Here is a 24,154-nt window from a genome sequence, read left to right as displayed (position 1 = left end):
TGTAAAACAAATAAATTCACTAGTTAATACACTCCTAAATAAATAGGTATCAATAAAAGAATACTATGGATCTTCAATTAATAATAGTAAATTTGGATTTAAACCAGCAGGAGACATCCAATGTTAAAGTACTTCATATGGGTTACAAAAAAGGAGCTATTTCATAGTATTCATTAAGGCCTTGTGGGGCTAAGGTCCCTAATTCAAAGATCCAAAACATTTCCCTTTGTGAGAGTTTGGTATCTAGGGCTCCACCTCTTGGACCTAGTGTAACATTTTCAATTGCTCTGAAGTTTAGTTCGCAAGGATTTGAATTATGTTTCTGTAAGAAATGGCGTGATACTGAGTGGCTTTCAACTTTATTTTTAATGTTCCTCACATGCTCTTGTATCCTCAATTTTAAGGGACGTTTGGTCTTTCCTATGTATTCGAGACCGCATGAGCATTCTAATAAGTATATCACCGAGGTGGTCAGGCAGTTCATAAAGTGCTTAGTTTGGTATTCTTTGCTATTGTTAAAATTGTAAAAAGTCTTTTTTTGATTGGTATATCTGCAGATGTTGCAGTGATTACATTTAAAAAAACCTTTGATGGCTAGAAAAGTGTTCGTGATTGGTTTTTCATTTGCAAGCATGCTTGGAGCCAGGAGATCTTTCAAATTCTTGTTTTTCTTAAAGATAACTACTGGTTTGTCTGGAAGGATACTGCTAAGTACGGGATCTTTCTTCAGGATGTTCCAATGTTTATTAATAGTAGATTTGGTTTTTGCTTCACCGCTATTGTATTGGGTGATAAATGAAACTGTGTCCTTCCTATTTTCCTTTTTATGGTATTCGAGGAGGTCAAGTCTATCGATTGCTTGTGTTTTTTCTATTGCTCCTTTTATGAGTTGCTCAGGGTAGCCTCTTTTCTTAAATCTGTCGGCATAGACAGACAGTTGTTCTTTACAGGAGGCTTCATTACTACAATTTCTTTTAATCCTTTGAAATTGCGAAAAAGGTATATTAGTCTTCCATTTCTTTAAGTGAGCACTTTTAAAATGTAAGTAGCTGTTAGTGTCTACTTCCTTAATAAAGTTCTTAGTAATTACTGTATCACCTGTATGTGTAAGGATTAGGTCCAGGTATTCTACTTGTAAGGTGTCAACTTTTGCTGTAAACGAGAGATTGTACTCATTCAGGTTCAGATAAGAAAGGAAATGGTTGAGGTGTTCTTTATTGCCATTCCAGACTAGTATGATATCATCAATGTATCTTTTATATAAAATTATATTTTCTGAATATGGGTTGGGATTGTTGATATATTGTTGTTCCCAACTGCCCATAACAAGATTCGCAAAACTTGGTGCAAAAATTGTGCCCATAGCGGTGCCGACTGTAGATAAAATTTGTCTAAAAATTTAAAATAGTTGTGTGTGAGAATAAAAGTCATGAGTTCACAAATGAAGTTATTGTGATCCGCGCATCGCATATAACAGATCCAAACTCTCACACAAGCCATCCTATTACTCCTGATGAAGCTCTTTGAATGAACGAAACGCGTTGAGCCCCTATACCACATCTGGAAGACCACTGGCTGTACTGCTACACCCTGAGACACATACCATTAGAATATCCTGCACTGAGCTTCTGTGTGGAGCCTGCTGAGAGACTTCTACTACCTAAGGGGATGAGACTGCAGACCAGTCACTTACAGATAAGCCTATTTAAAGCATATATATTGTGAGTTTTCACTCTAAATGCTATACTTGAATAAAATGTTTATATAAAATACTACACCATATGGCTTTTTATATATTTCCTTTTATGATGAGCGGATAAGTTTGGTGTCGCGGTTGTTTTAGAACATACATTTTATCCATCGTTAAGGAGAATTGGTTGCAGATCATACTCCGGGATCTCTAAGGAGCCACTATACAGATAAGCGGTTTGATTTTATATATCTGGTACGCACACCACTTCTATTATTCTGCACGATCATTTATAGAGTGTCTTTATCCTGTATTACAGTGTTTTTGAGTCACCTGCGGTGCATTTATTCAGACACTGTCCTGTTTTAACTCCTCTGGACTACTCTGTGTACGTCTGTGCTTATATGTTTATATACATTGTATACACCTGAAGGCGCCGCCCTTTACCATTTATATCTTACTATATATACATATATATATATATCTATATATATATATCTATATATATATATATATATATATATATATATATATATATATATATATATTATATACACACACACACATATAATTGCATGAGATGTGTTCAGTATTTGGTAGGAAAAATGTAGCTTTTAAACTGGTGCTGAGTTTCCTAACCATTTGTCTGTTGTCCAAGTTTCATGAAAATCTGAAACCTTTCACTACTGGCTGCATACGCATTTCATAAAAATAAGTTTTTAGGTTTCAAGTAACAATTTCTTTTAAGAATTATCAATAGGTTCAGTCTAGAAAGTGTTTTTGTATGTGTATTTAAACCCTCGCTATTAACTTAAAATCTTTATTTAAAAAGTAAATGCCAGGCAGTCTGATAAAAACATATTGTGACTTGTTGTATAAAAGGTTTCAATATTTCCTCCACATCATAGCTGGGAACTGCAATCAAGTTAAATGGTAGGTAAGCAACAATGTGAGGTCACCTCTTAATGCACTCATATTAATCCCAATATTACAGAGTGGTTATTGATTTTTTGCTCTATAGTGACAACACAATTTATCTCAGCTTAGTAAGCCCACACCTTAAGGTCAGAATAATTACTTTTAAAGTTGAAATTATTATTTTTAATGATAAAATTATGCATTTTTGTTCAAGTAATATTATTGGTATGGTGTGCCTACCTTACTTCACACTAGCCAAAAGTGCATTTGTGGTTCCTCCCTATCATCCCGCTGTGGGGGGGGGTCCATAATTTTAGCCTGCTAGACTAGATGAAGAGAACTGCATCATCAAGGTACCAACCCTTTTTAAAAGAAGGAAAGGCCACGTCCGAATACTCTTCCGGGTGTCTGGGAGAACTTCCTTGAAATTCTGGAGTCTCCTGGACATCCCGGCCCAGTAGGGAGGTATGCCTTAAATATAGGTCTTGAGACTCCAGCACAGATTTGCAACCATTCATGTTGATTTAATGTGACAGCTGTCGGAACTCAATGTTTATACCAAAGAAATGTAATCCATGTGTACTACTAACTTGCACATGTCCACCCACCGGTTTCTATTGCTAGATATCCAGTCAGAGATCATTGTTGCTGCTTCTTGATGACACTGTTTGTTTCCAAAACTGCATGCCAACATAATAACTTCTCTTCTGAGCTCCCTAGAGGACAAAGCAAAAAATAAATACTATGTTTGTAACTTCACTCAAAACCACATTGGGCCTGATTCATTAAGGAAAGTAAAGCAAAAAAAGGAGTAACTTTGCACCTTGGCAAAACCATGTTGCATTGGAGGGGGAGCTAAATTTAAAATGTAGGGACAGATTTATAATTGGGGAAGGGCATGTTCAACTTTAATTGGGGAATATAATTGGGGAAGGGCATGATCAACTTTAAATTTCATTGTAATATAAAGCTATTAAGTATTAGTGTGCTACATGAAAAAACAGCCAGTATTTAACTTATGTGCAAAATGATAACTAATATGCACCCCTTGCATTGTAACAGGGTTTTGTCCAGGAGAAAGCTTACTAATTTTTTTGCCTTACATTCCTTAATGAATCAGACCCATTGAGTCTACCATATGTTTTAATAGAATATTATAAAAATTAAAATTACTGTTGTGGTGTACAGTTTTACAATAAGCATGATGTGGCATTTCTTTCACTTCCATGCAGTTCCATTTTCCACAATAATTAATTTTGTTACTTATGTCATTGCTAAAAAAACATGCGGCTGTGTTCTTTATAATACATCCTGGGCTCCTTTCCTAATTAACCGTTAGCATTGAGCAGCTACAATTTTCATTAATATATTTATCTTCTGATATTACTTTGCATTTTATGATCCTTACAGGTAAAATATTCAAATTACATTTTATGGCTTGATAAGGCTGTAATTTTGATTTTAATTACGTTATTTTATTGTTTAAATGTGCCGTTTGCCAGACAACAGCTTTGAAAAAAATAAAAGCATTTGCAAATTCTGACTATTCTTTGAAGATGCAAATCTAGACTTAACGATTTCCATTTTAATTTTCTATAAAGAATTGAAGGCAACAATGCATTTAAAAGCGTCAGCAGTCAAAGATGGCAGCATTTCAACAGTGAACTTTAGATGTAAGAATTACGACTCATGAAAGTGTCAAATAAATTCTGACATTTTAAGGTGACTAAATTCACTCATAGCAAAAGACTTTCACTTGAAGGCATGTTTAGGGCTTTTGTCATTGTACAAACCTGACATTAATTTAACAAGCAATAGGGGAGCAATCAGAAAACAAGCAAAATGTGCTAGTTCAATTTATTTTAGATCAACACATTTCTAACTGGATTCTCACAAACAGCACTGAAAACCAGGAGCGCAAGAAATAGGATTGTGGGTGGGAGATTGAAGCATTACATAAACCATTAGTAATTAATGATCAAAAATGAAGATAGCTGATTCTAATAAAAATGTTATCGGTTAATTATATTCACATGGGGATATTGTAGTTCCAAAGACCTTTTAATTGATTGTACATTGATATACAGTATGATAAAGATACAGCCCATTCAACTAAAAGGCTGTCTATAAAAAAGTAAGTATAACTGAAGTAGGAATGTTAAGGGACGCAACATTTGGTGTGTGTGCGCAAGCATCCTGGTACCGAGTGATAAGCATAAGTTCAAATCTCAACATCACTTTGAGGTTGTAACTCAAGAGATAAGCAGAACATTGTTTGCTTTAAAAATGTCATGCAGGGGAATATAAATCTCAAAGATGCTGGGCCTCAGAGAAATGAAAAATCAAACAGGAAAGACAGGAAAAAGGTGCATCACGCTGCTACAGTCACACTGTGTAACACTAATGGAGCTTTCTTCTTTTGAAGCTGCATTGTATGGCTTAGTATAAAAGATAAACTCCCTTAGGATTCAAAAGAGTAACTACAGCAGAAAATGTGTGAGGGGAAGGAAAACACAGGAGAAGACAAGTAACGAAAAGCTGTGGACTAATCCTTGTCAAAATATTTTCTGAACCTGTGCATTTGAATCAAACATAAATAGAGAAGAATTATTCTCCTGTTTTCAATTTAACAGAGCGAATTCTGCCACAGAAATAACACACAACACACAAAAGCCGTAGCTTTGCCATGTAGTCCTTAAATAATATAATAGAGGCATAACTGCGAATGTTCTTTCCTGCATTATTGTGATAATATAAGTAACAGTAAATGTATTTTTCGGAATTATTGTCATAACAGAAGTATGAATGGACAGATGATGTCATACTCAGTCTGATAAGATGTTTGGATTATTGATCCATTGTGTCCATTAACCGGCCATCCAAGTCGGAAGTACATTGTTGCCACTTGCTTTAATACATATTCCTGAAAAGAACATACACTTTGTTTTAATTATTTAGGAATTTTTAAATTCATGGCGCTCATAAACAGAATAGGAAAAGCAACAGAAAAAGCAACTTATTACTTGAAAGTCAAATGTTTTTTGGAAACAAATACAGTGTTTAATGAATGGTATTTTAAGCACACAAAATTTTGAAAGATTAAATTTACTTTTAAAAACTACAGTAGATCTAAGAAGAGTTCTAGTGACTATTTGCTTGTCACCACTTGAATAGATGTAATACATGCCCGCACATCCTATATGCGCACAAAATGTGAATTCCTAACTACTACTAGGAGTATAATATTCATGGCAGTTATAATTATGTTTCTTTCTTTGTGGTATATCTAATACAAATCACCAAATGGCTATTTTAATGGAAAAAAATACAGGTGGCCCAGTGAACCAGCCCAGCCTGCACCTGAACCTTAGTGACATGAATATGGCAATTCTAAAGGGCAATTTGATAATAGATGATGAAAGAGAATTACCTATGAATATCTGTAATAAAGGTAGAGCCAATGTTCTATATCAAGATCTGTATCCTATAATTTGTTCTTTAATTGTTATTCATGAATATGCTACAAAAAAACACTGCTCTGCACTTAGCTAATGTTTTGTGTTATGACAGATGTTGAAATATCTCACTTTGTATAGCCCTCCAGCCACATCAAACTGTCAACACCATGTCAGGAAGAAGGTAGTCAGTGGTGAAGCTTGTCCCAATCATAAATGCCTCCATAAATGCCTTTATGGTGAAAGTTTAGTTTAAAAGATGGTATTATTAAAACGTATGTATGTTTTTGTCTTTAATGCAAAAGTAGCAGCACATGCTCTGCACTCTCTTTAGTCTCCTTAGTCTCCTCAGAGTTGGTGAATGCCGTGTAAGGTGGGTCTGGAAATAATCTTAAAGCTGTTGTCTTTGAGACATAGGGGTATATTTACAAAACTACGGGTCTGAAAAAGTGGAGATGTTGTCTATAGCAACCAATAAGATTCTAGCTGTCATTTTGTAGAATGCAGCTAGAATTTGATTGTTTGCTTTAGGCAGCTCCACTTTTTCAAACACACAGTTTAGTAAATATACCCCATAGTCTGTGATTTTCTCCATCTATCTCAAGTTTTGTATTGCATGTGACAATACTGTTAGTTTCTCACTTTTAATTCAAGTAGGTCTGTTCTTGGTATCATGGCAGAATTGCTTATATTTAGTTCTGTGAAAGGTAGCATCTAACCCTTGTTCATAAAGTCCTTTTAAGAATGTTTAGATGTTGATCTGTTTACTGCACAAAACCTGTTCATAAGGCTCAGCTATAAAGAATGCAATAATTAGTGTAATGGGAATGTAAATAATTGTATATAAGATATTATGATCTACTATATAAATGCCTAGTGGCGTGTGTGGAAAAAAAAAAACAAGCTGCAGCACCACCTGCTGGGCAGAGTTATACACTGACCTATATATTTCTTGAAGGAGAAGTGACAGTTGGGAGTGGTTGGTGGTTGCCGGGGGTGACAGTGGGGAGTTTTTAACACCTTAAGTAGCTTGATGAAGGATGTGGCGATGAAGATGAAGGATGAGGGGATGGAGAAAAATGATGAGGTGGTGACATGTGGACAAAACCACGTTAAAAAAGGGCGCTTGCATCGGGAAGTAACGCTCTTCCCCTAAGGAGGCCTGGGCTAGACTCAAATGCATGACAAGAATCTTTTTAACACCTTAAGTAGCTTGATTTGACTAGAATGCATGAGTATCATGCACGGGTTAACGTGTTTGTTTATATGTTTACTGCATTTTTAGGCTTGTTATATGCTGTTTTGAATGTAACTATTAAAAGACAGAAGATTAAGACAATATTTTCACACCCACTTTAAATGACATTCAAACATCTAATCTAAGAAGACATTCCTTTGCTAGCTCCTTGCAATATTTAGTATAACCTGAACTCATCCTTGTGGGCTGAAAATATATAGTACATGTCAGTCCCTAACTAGTCATAGGAGTACAGCATTCAAGGTAATTATCAGTGTGCATCTTTCAATGTGGTATACCTAATAAAATTAAACAAATATAAAAATAGAGGCATGAACATCGGTAAAACTAGATGGACTCTCGAAAAAAATGTTTAGCACATAAAAATGTTCACAGCACTCCAAAGTACACTAGAATGAGGCTGTGGTTTTGGCTGTAAACATGTAACCCTATTAATTTTAAAATTACAATTCTAAAGGGCAGACTTATAAGTTGCAATCTAAGAAAAGTCTGCTAATGTAAACACATGACAACATGTAACATTTTACTAGCAGGGCTCATGGAATTCATGGCAAATGATCAAACATAACTGCAAGAACTCACCACCTCTCCCACAAGCAGACAATATCATGTAATTGTGCTTTCCCATTACATATATTTCTATGTTCTCCCCACTTTGTATTTGTTCTATTTTCTATTGTGTATGCCCCAGGGGGGCATCTGCCCCCTGGGATGGTCCCATACTGGGCTACCTTAGGCTGGCTCACTGGGCCACCTGCATTTTTTTTCCTTTAAAATAAGCTGCTGAGTCAAGTCTAGCCCCCGTGCTAAAATTTGCCTGCCTTCCCCTGACATGCTCTATACTCTGTGTGTAAATATGGCCATCTTAACTTTATTTGTAATTTGACAGTCATTTCAACCAATATTTCCTTTGCAGTTAGCTGTTAAAGGTATCACCTTTTATTCACTTGTTTTTTGTTTGTTTTTTAAAAGTGCTTTACTCTTCTATCTTTACAGCGATGTATCTAATGCAGAAGGCACAAAAGAGCTGTGTCATACCCCAGGGAAACACAAATAAATAATTCTAACTGTAATAAAAACATGGGCAATAACCGCATAAGCAAACCAGAAAGACTAAGCTATGTATTTAGTAAAGGAAGCAGGAGAGAACACTCAAGTCAATAAGTGAGAGCTTGAGAAGCCCTTTTATTCTTTAGCAACATTCTTACTGTAGCTCCTTTAGATGTACAAACTTCAGAAGTTCTGTGGGGTGGAGATTTACTGCATTTAAAAGTGTCTGCAACGCTCTTCGTACAGCATCAGCATTGTAAAAGCACAACGATAAAATAATAGTAAACTTTTATGACCATAAACATATGCTATAACTGACTACAATTCAAGCAGTTTTCTCTTCCTTTTCAAAGAGCAAATATGCCTTGAGGCTATGAATTTATGTCAGCATTTCACAGTTATATATTTCATTCTTACATTTTGTAATTCTATAATGATACATTTAAAAAGTTAATAAACTGCTGTGTTGACCAAGTTCTCACTTTTTCATTTATTTGTACTTTTGGTACAATTGGGTTATATTTATGTGTCACTAAACTACATTTCTGTGACATTCATTCACTATAGAAACAGTCTACAGAAATAGCTAAAATGAAAATATGTATGTTTCCAAGTGAGTAAAACCAAGGGCTTAACTACATAGTAGAAAATAGTTTATCTTTTACACTGAATATACTGTAGTCTTCGGTTCGGTCCAGCAATTTATCTAGAGGATAAAGTGCTCGGCTTGCTGCATGCCAGGGAAGAAAATCCTTTTCTTCAGAAAGGTATCTTATAATCTCCAGGGGAATATTTTGTGTCAGATATCCAGCTCTGAAAAATTAAAGAAAAGAATGTTAAATGTGATGTGGTGCAAAAGTTTGTTTGAAGTTATTTTTTGAATAGTATGACTGTACAACAAACACGTTCTTGAAAGACAAATACAATGTTGGAACCATTTAGAATACAACTGATCTGAATCATCCAGTATATCAAAAGGATAATATCAGATATTCATTGATAAATTTGTCATTTAAACAAGCTGATGAAGTGTCCCTACATTCCCGTAATCTTTTTTGTATGATAATTTCTCTTTATCTTCTTGTTGACATTTGTACTCTTTTTCACTAACTCCAAATGTTAGTGCTACATCAAAAGGAGCACCAAATGGAATAACCTCCCCTGAACAAACTTTTCATTCAAAAGGTACAGTAGTGGTCAAAACTATTGGTAAAATATTTTGGTATCCAGATACATATTTCTTTGGGTTGCAGTGGAATCAAACATAAAAAGCAGAAAAATATAGTAGTTTATTCTACACCAAAATCCTTAAATGGGCTGGAGAAAATTATTGGCATCTTTTAGAGATAATTACATTTCTAGCAAGTGATTCTCCTACACTTTGGAACTGAATTCACATGTGATGATTAGCAGATGCCTGTAATATAAAAATCACGACTCATTCTCTTGTTTTGTGTCAGTTTGTGTATTGCAATGAGCAAGTAAGAAGCAAAAAAACATTATTTGAGGAGGTCAGACAAAAGATTTTAGCCAAGCAGGGACAATTTAGAGGCTACAAATCACTCTCTAGAGACCTATATGTAGTGTTAATAGGAAGTTTGAGGCCCATGACCCTGCAGCCAACATCCCTGGATTTGGCCGCTAGATAAAACTAGACAGATAATTGCAGATCAGGAATGTTTGGATGATGGAGAATGCAACTTGATCAACTGCCAAAGATTCAAGCTGACCTTCAGACACAAGGTACAACAGTTTCAACTTGCACCAAACATACCCAAATTAATGAAAGGGGGTTAATGGTAGGAGGCCAAGGAGGAGCCAAATGCTGAAAGAGAAACAAAAGAAAACCTGACAGGGGTTTGACAAATTATACCAGAACAAGACAAATTCCTTGTAGGAACAAATTATAGCTTTTTTTGGTACATCTCTATGTTTACAAATACCAAATTGAAGCTTGTAAAGAAAGGAACAACTTCCTTACAGTCAAATATGGAGGAGGATCAGTGATGTTTTGGGGTTGCTGTTTTGCATCTGGCACTGTGTGTCTTGATTGTGTGTATGATATCATGAATTGTGAGAACACCATGCCATTTTGAGGTACAATGTTGAACCCATGTCAGAAGTCTGTTGATGGTCATGGATCTCCCAGCATGACAATGACCCCAGACACACTTCAAAAAGCACCCAGGAATGGTGGACAGCAAGGAGTCCAGATCTATATCCAATAGAACCCTTGTGTAGAGATTTGAAAAGTGCAGTTAAGAGAAGGTATCCTTCAAATCTGGAAGATTTGAAGCAGATTTCACAAAAAGAGTAGGCCAAACTAGTAGAGAGTTAAAGGAAGCTCATCCATGGCTATAGGAAATGGTTGATGCAGATGTTTTGACCAAAGGCTGTGCTTTCAAAAATTAAGTATAAGGTGTCAATAATTTTGTCAATGCTTGTTTGATTTTCTGATTTAGAAGCATATGCATCACTACATTTTGGAACAAAAACATAGGCTCAGGAATATCAATAGACAAAACAGCTGAAATAGACCCTGTGGCATGTGTGGCCACCTTGAAATGGACTCCGGCACTGCGAGGGTGAATACCCGGCGCCAGAGGGGTTAACTCGCCAGTGCTAGGCGCCGTGTGAAAGGTTATAAATTTCAATTTTTTTTTATTAAATAAAAATGTTCTATATGTTTGCGCCACACACAGCGCTGGCTGGATAGCACCCAGCGCTGCAGCAACAAAGGGGTTATCCCGCTGGCACTAGGCGCCAGAGATAGTAAAAGTATCATTTAAATGTGAAATGTATATGTGTAGGCGCTGCAGCGCTGGTAAAGAACTGGCGCTCAGTGTTGAAGGGCTTAACTATCGGCTCTAGGCGCCGAGAGTGTAACTATGTATATTTTAAATAGAAATGTGTGTAAAGTGATTGCAATGTATGTGTAGGGATGTGTAAAATAAATGTAAACAGAACTTACCCTGTCCATGCTGGTCCAGCTGGGGCTGCAAAGGAAGCCCTGAATCTTTCACCCCCGGCATCCAGCTTCAGTGGCTGCCGGAGGGACCTCCACACTCGTCTCCTGCAATCAAACACCTCCTTGAGGTGCAGCATCTCTTAGGGGTCCCAGAAAGCTAAGTTCCTAGCTCGAGCTCAAAGAGCTTTAACTAGCGACAGGGCAGGTACTGCTGCTCCGGGATCTGGCTGCTCTCCCCTGGTACTAATTTCGACCAGGGAGCAGAGCCAGACCCTGGACCATGGTCACTGGAATAACTTTGGGCGGGAGATTTAAAAGATAAATCTCTCACCCCAGACAGACAGGCACCAGGGGAGGAGAGTGGGCTGAGCCCCCCTCTCCCTGACAGCTCATTGACAGGGTGGAAGTCTACTGCCCCCTGCCACTAGCAGCAATGTTAAAAGGTGTTAACTCTCTGGGTCGATTCACTTGCAGGCTGCATGAATCAACCCAGACTGGTTAAAGGGAAGGGAGGACGGTTTACCTCCTGCTAAGACTAGTCTCCAAATGTGTATAAAAAGGGCTCTGTTTTGTATTAAAATTTGCTTTTCTTGTTTCATCTGACCTGCTCACTGGTACCTTCAACCAGGGTGAGTAAATAAACATCATTTGCTTCAAGACCTGCTTGGAAACTTATCTATCACTGTGACCTACAGATTAGACCCAACTGTAATCTGTTCCCGGCTGTTCTAAGATTTGGACCCAGCTTTCCAGTACCATAGCTCTGCCCGCTATCCAGCAGCTCTGGCCAGTGTGATAGGCCAGGAGGGATCCATCCAAAGCAACCCTGATCCATAGGAAGAGATCAGGGGTACCAGCTCAGGTACACCAGTAATAGGGTACACTAGCAGCGTCAGTTACCCACAAGAATCCCGGTACTGGATGCCGGGGAGTTCAGTGGTGACAGCATTTGTAAGGCCCTCCTACTGCGTTTAGAGGGCACATTTGGGATAACGAAAGGGAATGGTGGCAAAGTAAGCCCAGCCAGTTCCCAGCAACAACAGACAGAGTGGCAAAGTAAGCCCAGCCAGTTCCCAACAACAACAGACAGGGTGGCATAGTCAGTCCATCCTGTCACAGACCCTGTCAGAACTATTACACATACATAAATATTCGCTTTTGTGTGTCATACATTATAAAACACAACTCATGAAATCTTAACCATTATGAGAGCTATGGTACCATAAATGGTGAAACAATACATTAACTTTTGGGGCAAGACAACTTTAGCTGCTTGGCTGTTATATTTCTGCACATTGCATCCAAGATGTACACAATACAAATTTACATTTATTCAACATTTTTTATGTTCACCTGTAAAAAAAGACACAGCAAGAAGTGATGTGCAGTTGCTCTGTCTTTTAAATGCTCTGCCTTTTAACTAAAAATTAAATAAATAAGTAGTCAAGGGGCATCATGAGCAAAAATCTTATGGTTAACAAATAAGTACAGATACATGCAGTTATCAACTATTGTATGTCCAGGCCTAAAGGACTGGTATGTATCATATTTTCTTAATATTATTAGCAATGTTCAGCAAGAATTTTTTTTACATTTAGTATCCTGTGCATTCCAAAACCACTGCCTTGCTTACCACAGGTTGCATATTATTGCATATTATTGCACGGGAATCCTAGTTCTTAGAATCCATTCATTGTTGAGAACTTATAAAGGGGATGCACATTCTTGACTCTGCGTCTTCAGTCTTCTAGCATGGAGGACTAAAATCATTAGGGCTGAGTAATGTCTTTATATACATTTATGTCCATACATATTTGGACAGTGACACAATTTTCATAATTTTTGCCCTGTACGCCACCACAATGTATTTAAAATTAAAGATTGAAGAAGCAATTGAAGTACAGACTTTCAGCTTTAATTCAAGGGATTGATCATCAATATCATATGAAACATTTCAGAATTGCAATCATTTTTATACACAGTCACCTAATTTCAGGGGCTCAAATGTAACTGGACAAATTAACATATTCATAAATAAAATCCTAATTTTTAATACATTGTTATGAATCCTTTGCAGGCAATGACTGCCTGCAGTCTGGAACCCATGGACATCATCAAATGCTGGGTTTCCTCTTTTGTTATGTTTTGCCAGGCCTTTACTCCAACTGTTGTTTGTTAGTAGATCTTTCTGCTTTGATTGGATTAAGATCGTGTGATTGACTTGGCCATTGCAGAATACTCTACTTTTTTATTAAAACTCCCCGGGTTGCTTTCGCAGTATGTTTTGGGTCATTGTCTATTGTTATTTTCATGTGAAGCACCATTCAATCAACTTTGCTCAATTTCGCTAAATCTGAGCAGACAGTATATCCTTATATACTTCAGAATTTATCCAGCTGCTTCTGTCTTTGGTCACATCATCTAAAAACACTAGTGACCCAGTGCCATAGGTATGATATGGTATGCCTCGGATCATGAGCCATTCCAAGCTTTCTCCATGCTTTTTTCTTCCCATCATTCTGGTACAGGTTGATTTTAGTTTCATCTGTCCAAAGAATGCTGTTCCAGTACTGGGCTGGCTTTTTCAGATGTGTTTTGGCAAAGTTTAATCTGGCCTTTCTATTTTTGAGGCTTATAAATGGTTTGCGCCTTGTGGTGAACCCTCTGTATTTGCTCTTGTGAAGTCTTCTCTTTATGGTAGACTTGGATAGTAATATGCCTACCTCCTAGAGAGTGTTCTTCACTTGGCTGGATATTGAGAAGGGGTTTTTCTTTATCATAGAAAGGATGCCGAGCTCACCAGTGCATTCTTTTTTATTAGAATGTACCAAACCATTCATTTGGTCACTCCTAAGGTTCCTGCTATCTCACTAATGGATTTTTTTTTTCAACCTAAAGATGGCTTGTTTCTCTTTTGCTGAGAGCGCCTTTGGCCAAATGTTGTGGATTCACGGCAACAGCTTCCGAATGCAAATCTCATACCTGAAATGAACTCCAGACCTTTTGCCTGCTTCATTGATAATAAAATGAAGGATTAGCTCACACCTGTCCATGAAACGGCTTTTGAGCCAACTATCTAATAACTTTTGGTGCCTTAAAAAAGCTACAAATGAAACAGCTGAAAACCATTCCTCCAATTTGGATGTGAATACTGTCAAATTAAAGCTGATAGTCTGCATTTTAGGCCCATATTCAATTTATAACATTAACTTGAATATGTTTTAGTAAACTGCTAAAATAACAAAAATTGTGTCAGTGTCTAAATACATATGGCCCTAACTGTATATAGCAATCAAAGTTTTGTAAATAGAAGTTTGAATTGTATCCATGCTTTCAGTAGTAAAATGAATTGCACTAACACAGTGTGAGGAAAGCAGCATGCTAAGGACACAACATTAGAAATCATATGCAACTGCTATAGAACGATCCTGTGTAATATACATGTAATCATTAAAGTATGCAGATGTTGTGGTCGCAAGGTTGACACATTATTATGCATCATGTGTCTGTCATATTTGATATATTGTGATGTTATCTGTGAATTATGGCATATTGAGATGTAATGTTTAAATTACAGGGTGACATGTAACAAATTGGCAATGTGTATTTGCCTGGGATTGCCTGTTAAACAATGTTGGCATCCCATTGCCATCCATTCTTACTTAATAAAGTACCATTGTATCTTCACTGTCGTTGGCTTGCGTGATCTAAGAACCTAACACACAGTCACTGTTATTTAGTTAGTTCATGTCATTTTATTGTTTTTTGTTAACTGCAACACCACAGGTTGAACAACTGCATGAAAGGTGACTGTAGCTTACTTACTAAATTAATGAGAGTCTAGTACTTTTATTAATTATAATTAACTGTTGTAACCTTAAACCCTTCAAAAATAATGAGGTACATATAGGCAAATATGGGTTGCTTACAGTGAAAACCTAACAGTGTCCAGGGATCATTATCTACTTATGATAGGAAGTACCAGTAAAGACTGCATTTATTATAGCTATATGATTTTATAACACTATGTTTGTAGCTGCCGATATTTATTTAATGTTTGATTGTTACACACAGGTAGTCTTAGAGACAATTTGGATAGTTACCACTATGCTAACATTGGAAGAATCTTCAACAAGAAAGAACTAAGATGTTTAGGAGGGAGGGATGATATATTTATAGGAATAGCTCATATAAGAAGTGTCTCTAATGCTTCATTGCTGAGTATGTATATCCAGTTATCAAATGTGGAAACATTTATAATACATTTCACCACTGTAATGTTATTGGATTGGATTTTCTATGGCAGTTATTCTGTGTCTCCTACATAATCAATTGTGACACCATCACTAAATAATACATATTGTAAAACCACCTAAGGGGAATTTTTTTTTATCATAAATAATAACATGTGAAGGATGGCAACATCTACAACATAAATACAGTTTTTGTCTTGAGCTCAGCAATAGCTCATGTACATTGTCACAATCACTGTAAAAGCTCATACATAGCTAAAATTCCATTCAGAGTGAGTTTAACAATAAAGATATAAATTATGTATAATGTTAGGATACTATGGATTACATTCCTTAGGGGATACATTTTAATGTTTCCCATAACTATGTGTCTTGTTGTAAACAATTGCCTTCATTCCTTTGCTTAGCACCCATACATTGCATTTAAAGTAGTAAAATGTATGTTAAATGATGCATGCTATTTCTAAGTGAGAAAAATGAAATCCATTCTCTCTCTCTTATAAGAAAACTTCCATCTACAACAACTTTTTCAGATAAGAGATTTACAATGATCTTCTGCATTGTGTATGAAAAAAAAAAGGTTATTCACTGCATGTATTATGGACCACACTACAATTGTTGCAGAATAAACTATTAAAGTCTCACTAACTCCCTTTTAATATATTGGTCACAGGATTCCTATAAATCGTGAAGAAATATATACATATGCAATAATGTTGTTAGTGTTATAACTGGCCAGTAATATAAGGCATTTTTTACAGCCATTTGAACAACGTTCATTATTAACTAATGAATAAAATGCACCTTGGAGTTGTTGAATGCACAAAATATGAAATAACATGATCAAGCCAGGAAGGGGGTGTCATGACATTGAGGCTGAGTACACTTTATTAATTAATAAAGAGCCCATAAAATTGAGGTTTCACATCCCAATAACTTTTGTAAAGCTGCTTTGAGCACTTACTAAGGACCAGCATCTAATGAACAGCGGACACCAAACCTGAAGTCTCCTGCAGATCCACAATCATTGCTTAGCATGGATTACCCTCCTCGCTTCTCCAACCACATCCAGGTGCATCTGAACCCCCAAGGTTTTCACCTGTTCCTTCAAAACCTGCAATCTAAATATCTAGTGACAGAGACAAATATTTAGGCCTGTACTGTGAACATGATCCCCAAAGGACTCTCCTACACATCACTCAGATGCAATTCATTATTAAAGTTATCAAGGCACAGGGCCTTCAACTGATTAGCTGGAGAGGAAGATCAATGAAGTATGTATATACAGGAAGTGGGTGAACAGTTCATTTTAGACCTCTCTTTTGAACTGGAATTGTTAAAAGAGCACCTGGAGGACACTGAAAACAGATCCAGGAGAATGAATATAAGAATAAAAAAACAACCCTGAATCACTGACAACCAAAGCCTTAACAATTGCCTCTAGGGCCTCTTCATCCAACTATCTTCAGATTCTGTTCTTTGCCCAAAGCCCTCAAATGATCAACCTCTACAAGATGTCCTAAGATTTTTCTACTTTAGAACATAAAAATTAGATAATTATGGGTTTGGTCTGGAATGTCTTAACCATAGCATACAACAGAGATAATTTACAAGCATTTCAAGATCTGGTGCCTTCTACACTTAAGAAATGTCAAGACCATATAAATGTGTCAAAGATCATAAGATTAAGTAAATGGAGACTCCCAGACCAACTTATAATCACTTACAAAGGTAAGAATATTTCAATCAAAATGCCAGACCAGAGCTTCTACCTCCTCTACAAGTGGGGTATCCTGAGTGGACCCGGAGTCCACACATTATCAACTATTTTTTCTTGTACATTTTAAAGTGTGACAGCTCCCACCCCAGAGCAGTTGTAAGCCTGAAAATGGGGTTCAAGCTTCACAAGAACAACTAGTGTCAGATGGTAATGTCAGTTAAAATTAGACTCACCTGATAATACTCCCTATTGGTACTACCAGCTACCATCCCATCCCTCTAGCACCTATTGTCTCAGCATTCCTCTCTCCATCTACATGTAAGCACTCACTAGCAGGGTCATCTCTACCCTATATTTCATGTCTGCACCTTCTCTGTCAACCATGTATGCTCTTGTTCTGTTTCTATATATGTTATTTTTTGGCATACAAATTGTGTGGCGCTGACGAGTTTTGTGATCCCTTATAAATAAACTATGATGATGAGCAATATATTTACATGGGATTTGGGGTTGGGAATTCCTGGGATGACGGGTGGTCTCAGAGCCCCTGAAAACTAGCTTGACTTTTGTGTGGTGGAGATCAGGCCACAAACTATACTTTCAAGGAGTATTTTATAGACTCGATTCAACTAATGTAAAAAAATCTTTAACATATTTACAAGTGTAATAAAGTATGGACTGATGTCCGTCACAGTCACCATTTTTAATTACAGAAATTAGGCTTCACTGGGCAATATTTGTGTAGAAAAATTTAAACATTTAAATTAATAAAGGGGTGGTCTTAAAAAGATGGTATACATTACTTTGAGTGATATTTTAATTTTTTTCACAATTTTTAAATTGAAATTGGGACTAACTAGTTTTCATTCTCACATTTGCACATAATTAAATGTACTATAGTCTTACATATATTATGATTTGTAAATGGCTCCCATTGTAGAAGATTGCTGTATCTACCATCCCTTTGTATTAAATAGACATGCTATATGTGAATCATACATTTTTGCGTAATGCTTGATAAAAGCATCAACAGAAATAATGTATTTCCTGGCTTGCATCTAAGTTATACATATTTGAATTTTATATACATATCACTGTGTTTATTTTCTGCACTTCAAATATAAATGTAATTCATACCCAGGACCTGCTTACAAATGATATACACTAGAGCAATTTGTAAGCAATATGGCTTACTAAGATCATGGACACTTTCAATAAAGCTTATTATAAAGTGATTGGACATATAATATGACTATATAAATATACTAAATAAATGTGATTGGTTCATACTAAGTAAAGTGTATTTAAAAAGGTCCTATCCAATAAAGACATGAATATTGTATTCTGCACTTTCCCTGCATTTCCGATCTTATAGCAGAGAAATGGAGACCATACTGCAGTACACAAAACAAAGTATTCAGAAAACATTAAATATGCAGTATAATACAGTCATCATTCACTGCACATAATATCACCTAGAAAAGAAAAAAATTAGTTCTGGGAAATAGTGGTTTGCCATGGCTACATATCCTTCTTGCATGCCAGCATGCTCATTTCATTATTACAGTGAGCACACAGAAACAATGTATTCTTATAACATATTCCCAAATATACCAGAAGGTATAAAATACAAAGAACTCCTTATGTATAAAAGAATGTTATAAATACAATATTTTCTGAGATTCATTCTCTAGAAATACTTGACCTCTTAACATTCTATTTTCAAATCGCATAAGCTGCTAATGAGACAGACAGAGGCAGAATTAAACCTCAATATATTCGACAGCATTTTGACCTTGCTTTGTTCTTTAAAACAAGCTGCTGAACTCAGGGATATATCCTAGTGCATTCATTTTCCCTCTGGGGACAAAGTAGCAAATGGTGGTATAATTGCCAAGGGAAAATTATCACTGAGATGCGAATTATCTCCACGATAAATTCAGAAAATGTGAAACAAACCCAGCCATTAGAGTGACAGGGTAGATTTGCAAGGAAAGTGTCCACATTCACAACACTAAACAATAAATGTTAACAATATAGTCATACAGAAAAAAGCCTTGCCTGTAAATTTAGCTGTAAAGTCAAAAGGACTAGTAGGAACTTTATTAAAGTCATCAGTAACTTCAAGAGGCTTAAATAATATAGTACCTTTACAACAATTGACGAATGTATATATTAAAAGGCATTATATATTACATTATATCAGGTTTAAAGTGGTCATTAAAGGCAATAGATGATCTTTGGATCGGTCCCAAAACTGAAAGGTCCCAGGATCTTTGATAAAAGGAAAACATGGCAATAATGCCATGTCCAATGTCCTCATTGGATTTATTGTGCTAAATGTGTGTACTCTATAAAATATATATATCTTTTTATACTAGGATGGTTCCAGTAATTTAACACTACTTACTGATGAGCAATGTATATCCCAGCCTGTCATTGCATCAATCAATATATAGTTGCCAACCTTTTAAATAATTGTCAAGCTTACTTGATGAACTGGTTTAGCTAACCATGTGACATGTGGGGCTGTCTAAATGGTTCTTACTGCATTATAGTGCTCATCATGCCATGCCTACTGAAGCTGAACTTTGTTTTAATGCAATTCTTTTGCAATCTATTCCTCTGCAATAAATATTAACTTATAAAACTCACAGATCAGAAAATATTTTCAGAATAGTATTAAAAAAAAACATTAATTAGTATTTTACTATGTAGCTGGACAGTGCTGAAAAAGTGACAATTTTCATGGACAAAAATTTGAAAGGCCAAACTTTAAAAGCTGATACCAGTCACTGGAAATTAGAAGCAGTTGGAAACCGTACACATGCCATTAACCTTTATTTCATGTAAGCATTTATGCATAAGGAACATTGCTCATATTAAAACATACATCATCTCATCATGCTCATGTTTTAAGTTCCTTACAATTTCTGGTTCCAGTCCAAGGGGTAAATGTTTCAAGCTGAAAGTTTTCCGGCAGGTTTGAAAAACCAATCAGATTCTAGCTGTCATTTATGTAGTACATTCTACAAAATGATAGCTAGAATTTGATTGGTTGCTTTAGGCAACATCTCCACTTTTCAAACCCGCCGGAAAACTCTCAGCTTGATACATTCACCCCCAAGTGCTGAGAACCATTTAGAGCCCAGCTTTCTCACCTTGTGGTGATGTAGCCAAAGGAAATGTTGTTCTATTTCCATGCTCTAACCTTAGTTTAGATGTCACCCACATAAAGAATATCCAGCATTCAACTTCTGTCACGGGCACTAGGAGTCTTTACCCAGGGATCACCAGGTGATAGGCTTACCAGAGCAGTATAGGTGGTAATATGGTACTCTGGTAGCAGGGTGATCACGGAACAGGAAAAGCAGATGATGAGATGCTCAGGAAAGTCTATGACTAGCAGCACTGGCAATATGGAGGTAGTAATACACGAGGAACTGTATGGACAAAGGACACGTGAAGGTAGTCAGTGGTCTGCGGTAGCAAGTTGTACCACTGCTATAGTGAGGAGGAATGTCCAACAGAAACGAGGAGGTGATGAGAGTCAGCGGTCTGCGGATAGCAAGTTGTACCGCTGTCTGAGTGAAGGAATGGAATCCAAGTGGAGGTATCCGGGGAGTCAGTGGTCTGCGTTAGCAAGGTGTACCACTGCTATGTGAGAGGATACTGGAACAGGTGAAACTGTAAACAGGAGTCAGTGGTCTGCCACTAGCAAGTTGTACTACTGAATATATATGTGAGGAGGTGCACGGGGAGAGACTGCAACACAATATATACACGGGCACCTTGACTTTGATCCACAGTAATATGCACAATATAAATGTATAAATGACTGAACAACACTGCCAATATAGAAAGTCTCTTGAAGTAATCCAGCATGAGATAACACAGTCAATGATGGCAATAGACTCAGCGGATAGTACACTCCAGAGGAGAACCAACACAGTCCAGCAAGGTATGCAATACACAGCACAGTCAATGGGAAGTATGCATACCGTGGTTCAGGAGAAGGCAGTCAGACAGAAGTGCAGAGATACCTGAACGGCAGGAGGCCGGCAGGATGCAAAGTCCCTGGATGGGTGAAGCGGTGGTCTAGCAGGTGCAGCGCACAGGTAGGTAGACCAGCAGGGAATCCAGGAAGGCGTGGAGAGCGGATCAGCAGTAGATGGATGCGTAGCGCTGAGAAGTAACAGCAGCGGGTCTCTGCGGGAACACGGAGGTAGCCAATAGCAACCAGCAGGTGCAGTAACGATAGGACACCAGAGCAGAGTTGAACTGGAACAGTTGATCACGGAGAGTAGCGGGTAGCAATAGTGGCAGCAGACTCAAGGAAACACGGGAGAGTTGACAAGGGCTGAAGACTGAAGCGCACAGAGGCGGCGGATAGGAATCAGCTAAACAGTCACGATGAAACACAGACGGGTTGCAGGTTGAAGACTGTAGTGCACGGAGGCAGCGGATAGGAATCAGCTAGCAGTCACGATGATGAAACACAGACGAGTTGCAGGTTGAAGACTGTAGTGCACGGAGGCAGCGGATAGAAATCAGCCAAACAGTCACGATGATGAAACACAGACGAGTTGCAGGTTGAAGCCTGTAGTGCACGGAGGCAGCGGATAGGAATCAGCTGGCAGTCACAATCATGAACAGGTGAGTGGATGTGAATGAAAGACTGTAGTGCACGGAGGCAGCGGATAGGCATCAGCTAACAGTCCCAATGATACAAGGTAGAGTTGAAGTGGTTAGAAGACTGTAGTGCACGGAGGCAGCGGATAGGAATCAGCTCACAGTCACGATGATACAGTAGATGGTAGAAGTGGTATGGGAACCACAGTAGGAGAAGTGGTTTGAAGACTGTAGTGCACGGAGGCAGCGGATAGGAATCAGCTCACAGTCACGATGATACAGTAGATGGTAGAAGTGGTATGGGAACCACAGTAGTAGAAGTGGTTTGGAAACCACAGAGGTAGAAGTGGTTTGGAAACCACAGGAATCAGCTGGGCTGAATAAACGAGGAAACACAGGAACACCTTCAGAGACTCATGGGGAATGAGACTCCAAGATCAGGCAACGTGGTGTTGACCACAGGTGCTTAATATAGGGAGGTTGCCTGATCTGCCAATTAAGTTAAAGGAACATACACTGAAGGTTTGGAAAGGGCTGCGCATGCGCAGTCCCTCAGGATGGAGGACGGCCACGGTTCCTAAATGTCCGGGAAGAAGCACTCACAGTCCGGTGAGTGACAGTACCCCCCCTTTTAAAGGTGGGCACAGAACGCCTGGAACCGGGCTTGTCCGGATTTTTGGAATAAAACTTCTTCAGAAGGGCAGGAGCATTAAGATCTTCAGCTTTGATCCATGAACGCTCTTCAGGACCAAAGCCCTTCCAATGAACGAGGAAACGGAGGACTCCTCGCGAAATTTTTGCATCCAATACCTCAGTAATCTCGAAATCCTCCTCCTGATGAACTTGAACTGGCTGCGGTGCTGAGGGAGGAGTCGAGAAACGGTTGATGATGAGAGGTTTGAGCAAGGACACATGGAAGGCATTGGAGATCCGAAGATTCTTAGGAAGAAGAAGTTTAACACATACTGGATTGATAACTTGAATGATCCTATATGGACCAATAAAACGAGGGGCGAATTTCATAGATGGAACCTTCAAACGAATATTTTTGGTAGATAACCAGACACGATCTCCAATTTTTAGTGGTGGAATAGCCCGCCTCTTCTTATCTGCGAAAGACTTATATTTGTTAGATGTCTTCTTTAAACAGGTTTTGACCTGAGACCAGATATTTTTGAAGGTCTGACAAGCAGTCTCCACAGCAGGAACTTGGGTGGGCGGGAGGGCAGGAAATTCCGGAAAAGACGGATGGTGACCGTAGACCACAAAGAATGGAGTTTTGGATGATGACTCATGGTACATGTTGTTATGGGCGAATTCAGCCCAAGGGAGCAATTCTACCCAGTTGTCTTGGTTGGCTGAAGAGAACATCCTAATAAAAGTCTCAAGATCTTGATTGACTCGTTCCGTTTGTCCGTTAGATTGCGGATGGTAAGACGATGAGAGTGCTAATCGTATGCCCAAGGTTTTACAAAGGGCCCGCCAGAATCTGGAAACGAATTGTACTCCTCTATCTGACACAATCTCAGACGGACATCCATGGATGCGGAAGATTTCTTTAATGAAATGTTCAGCCAGAGTAGACGAGGAAGGTAAACCGGACAGAGGGACGAAATGAGCCATCTTCGAAAATCTGTCTACCACTACCCAAATAGTATTGTGATTCTTACTTGGTGGCAAATCAGTAACGAAATCCATACTAATATGGGTCCAAGGCTTGGACGGAATGGGTAGTGGTCGCAGCAACCCTGCTGGAGTTCTGCGGGAGGATTTGAACTGAGAACATAAATCACAGGAAGCAATAAACTCTTTGACGTCTCTCCTCATTGAAGGCCACCAGTAACTACGAGAGAGAATCTCAAAGGTCTTATGTTCACCGGCGTGTCCAGAAAAACGAGAGGCATGGAACCACGAAAGGATTTTCCTCCTCAGAGTAGGAGGCACGAGGGTCTTCCCAAATGGTAGCATTTTGGTGGATGAAGCAGCCAGAGAAATACATTTGGGATCTAGAATAGCATGGTTGGGAACCTCTTCTACATCAGAGGACGTCACAAAAGCTCGAGATAGAGCGTCAGCTTTCTTGTTCTTAGCAGCTGGTTTGAAGGTTATAATTAATTCAAAACGGGAAAAGAAAAGAGACCATCTTGCTTGACGAGGGTTCAAGCATTGAGCAGATTGCAAATATGACAAGTTCTTATGATCCGTGAAGA

The 24,154-nt window shown here is 37.9% G+C and overlaps 1 protein-coding gene across 1 annotated transcript in view; it reads right to left on the bottom strand.

Annotated features, from left to right (window-relative positions):
* TRHDE (thyrotropin releasing hormone degrading enzyme) overlaps positions 1-24,154 on the bottom strand; it is a 640,581-nt gene that overhangs the window by 52,709 nt on the left and 563,718 nt on the right. Inside the window, exons 13-15 of the mRNA XM_075209536.1 lie at positions 9,037-9,184; positions 5,434-5,531; positions 3,217-3,324 (exon numbers count right to left, since the gene is read on the bottom strand). Coding sequence (XP_075065637.1) covers positions 3,217-3,324; positions 5,434-5,531; positions 9,037-9,184 — 354 coding nt within the window. The remainder of the gene's footprint in view (positions 1-3,216; positions 3,325-5,433; positions 5,532-9,036; positions 9,185-24,154) is intronic.

This window comes from Mixophyes fleayi, chromosome 4 (assembly GCF_038048845.1).
Source record: "Mixophyes fleayi isolate aMixFle1 chromosome 4, aMixFle1.hap1, whole genome shotgun sequence".
In the NCBI taxonomy this organism is placed as follows: Eukaryota; Metazoa; Chordata; class Amphibia; order Anura; family Limnodynastidae; genus Mixophyes; species Mixophyes fleayi.
The sequence above is the reverse complement of the archived record's forward strand: the minus strand, read 5'-3'. Positions and strand labels throughout refer to the sequence as shown.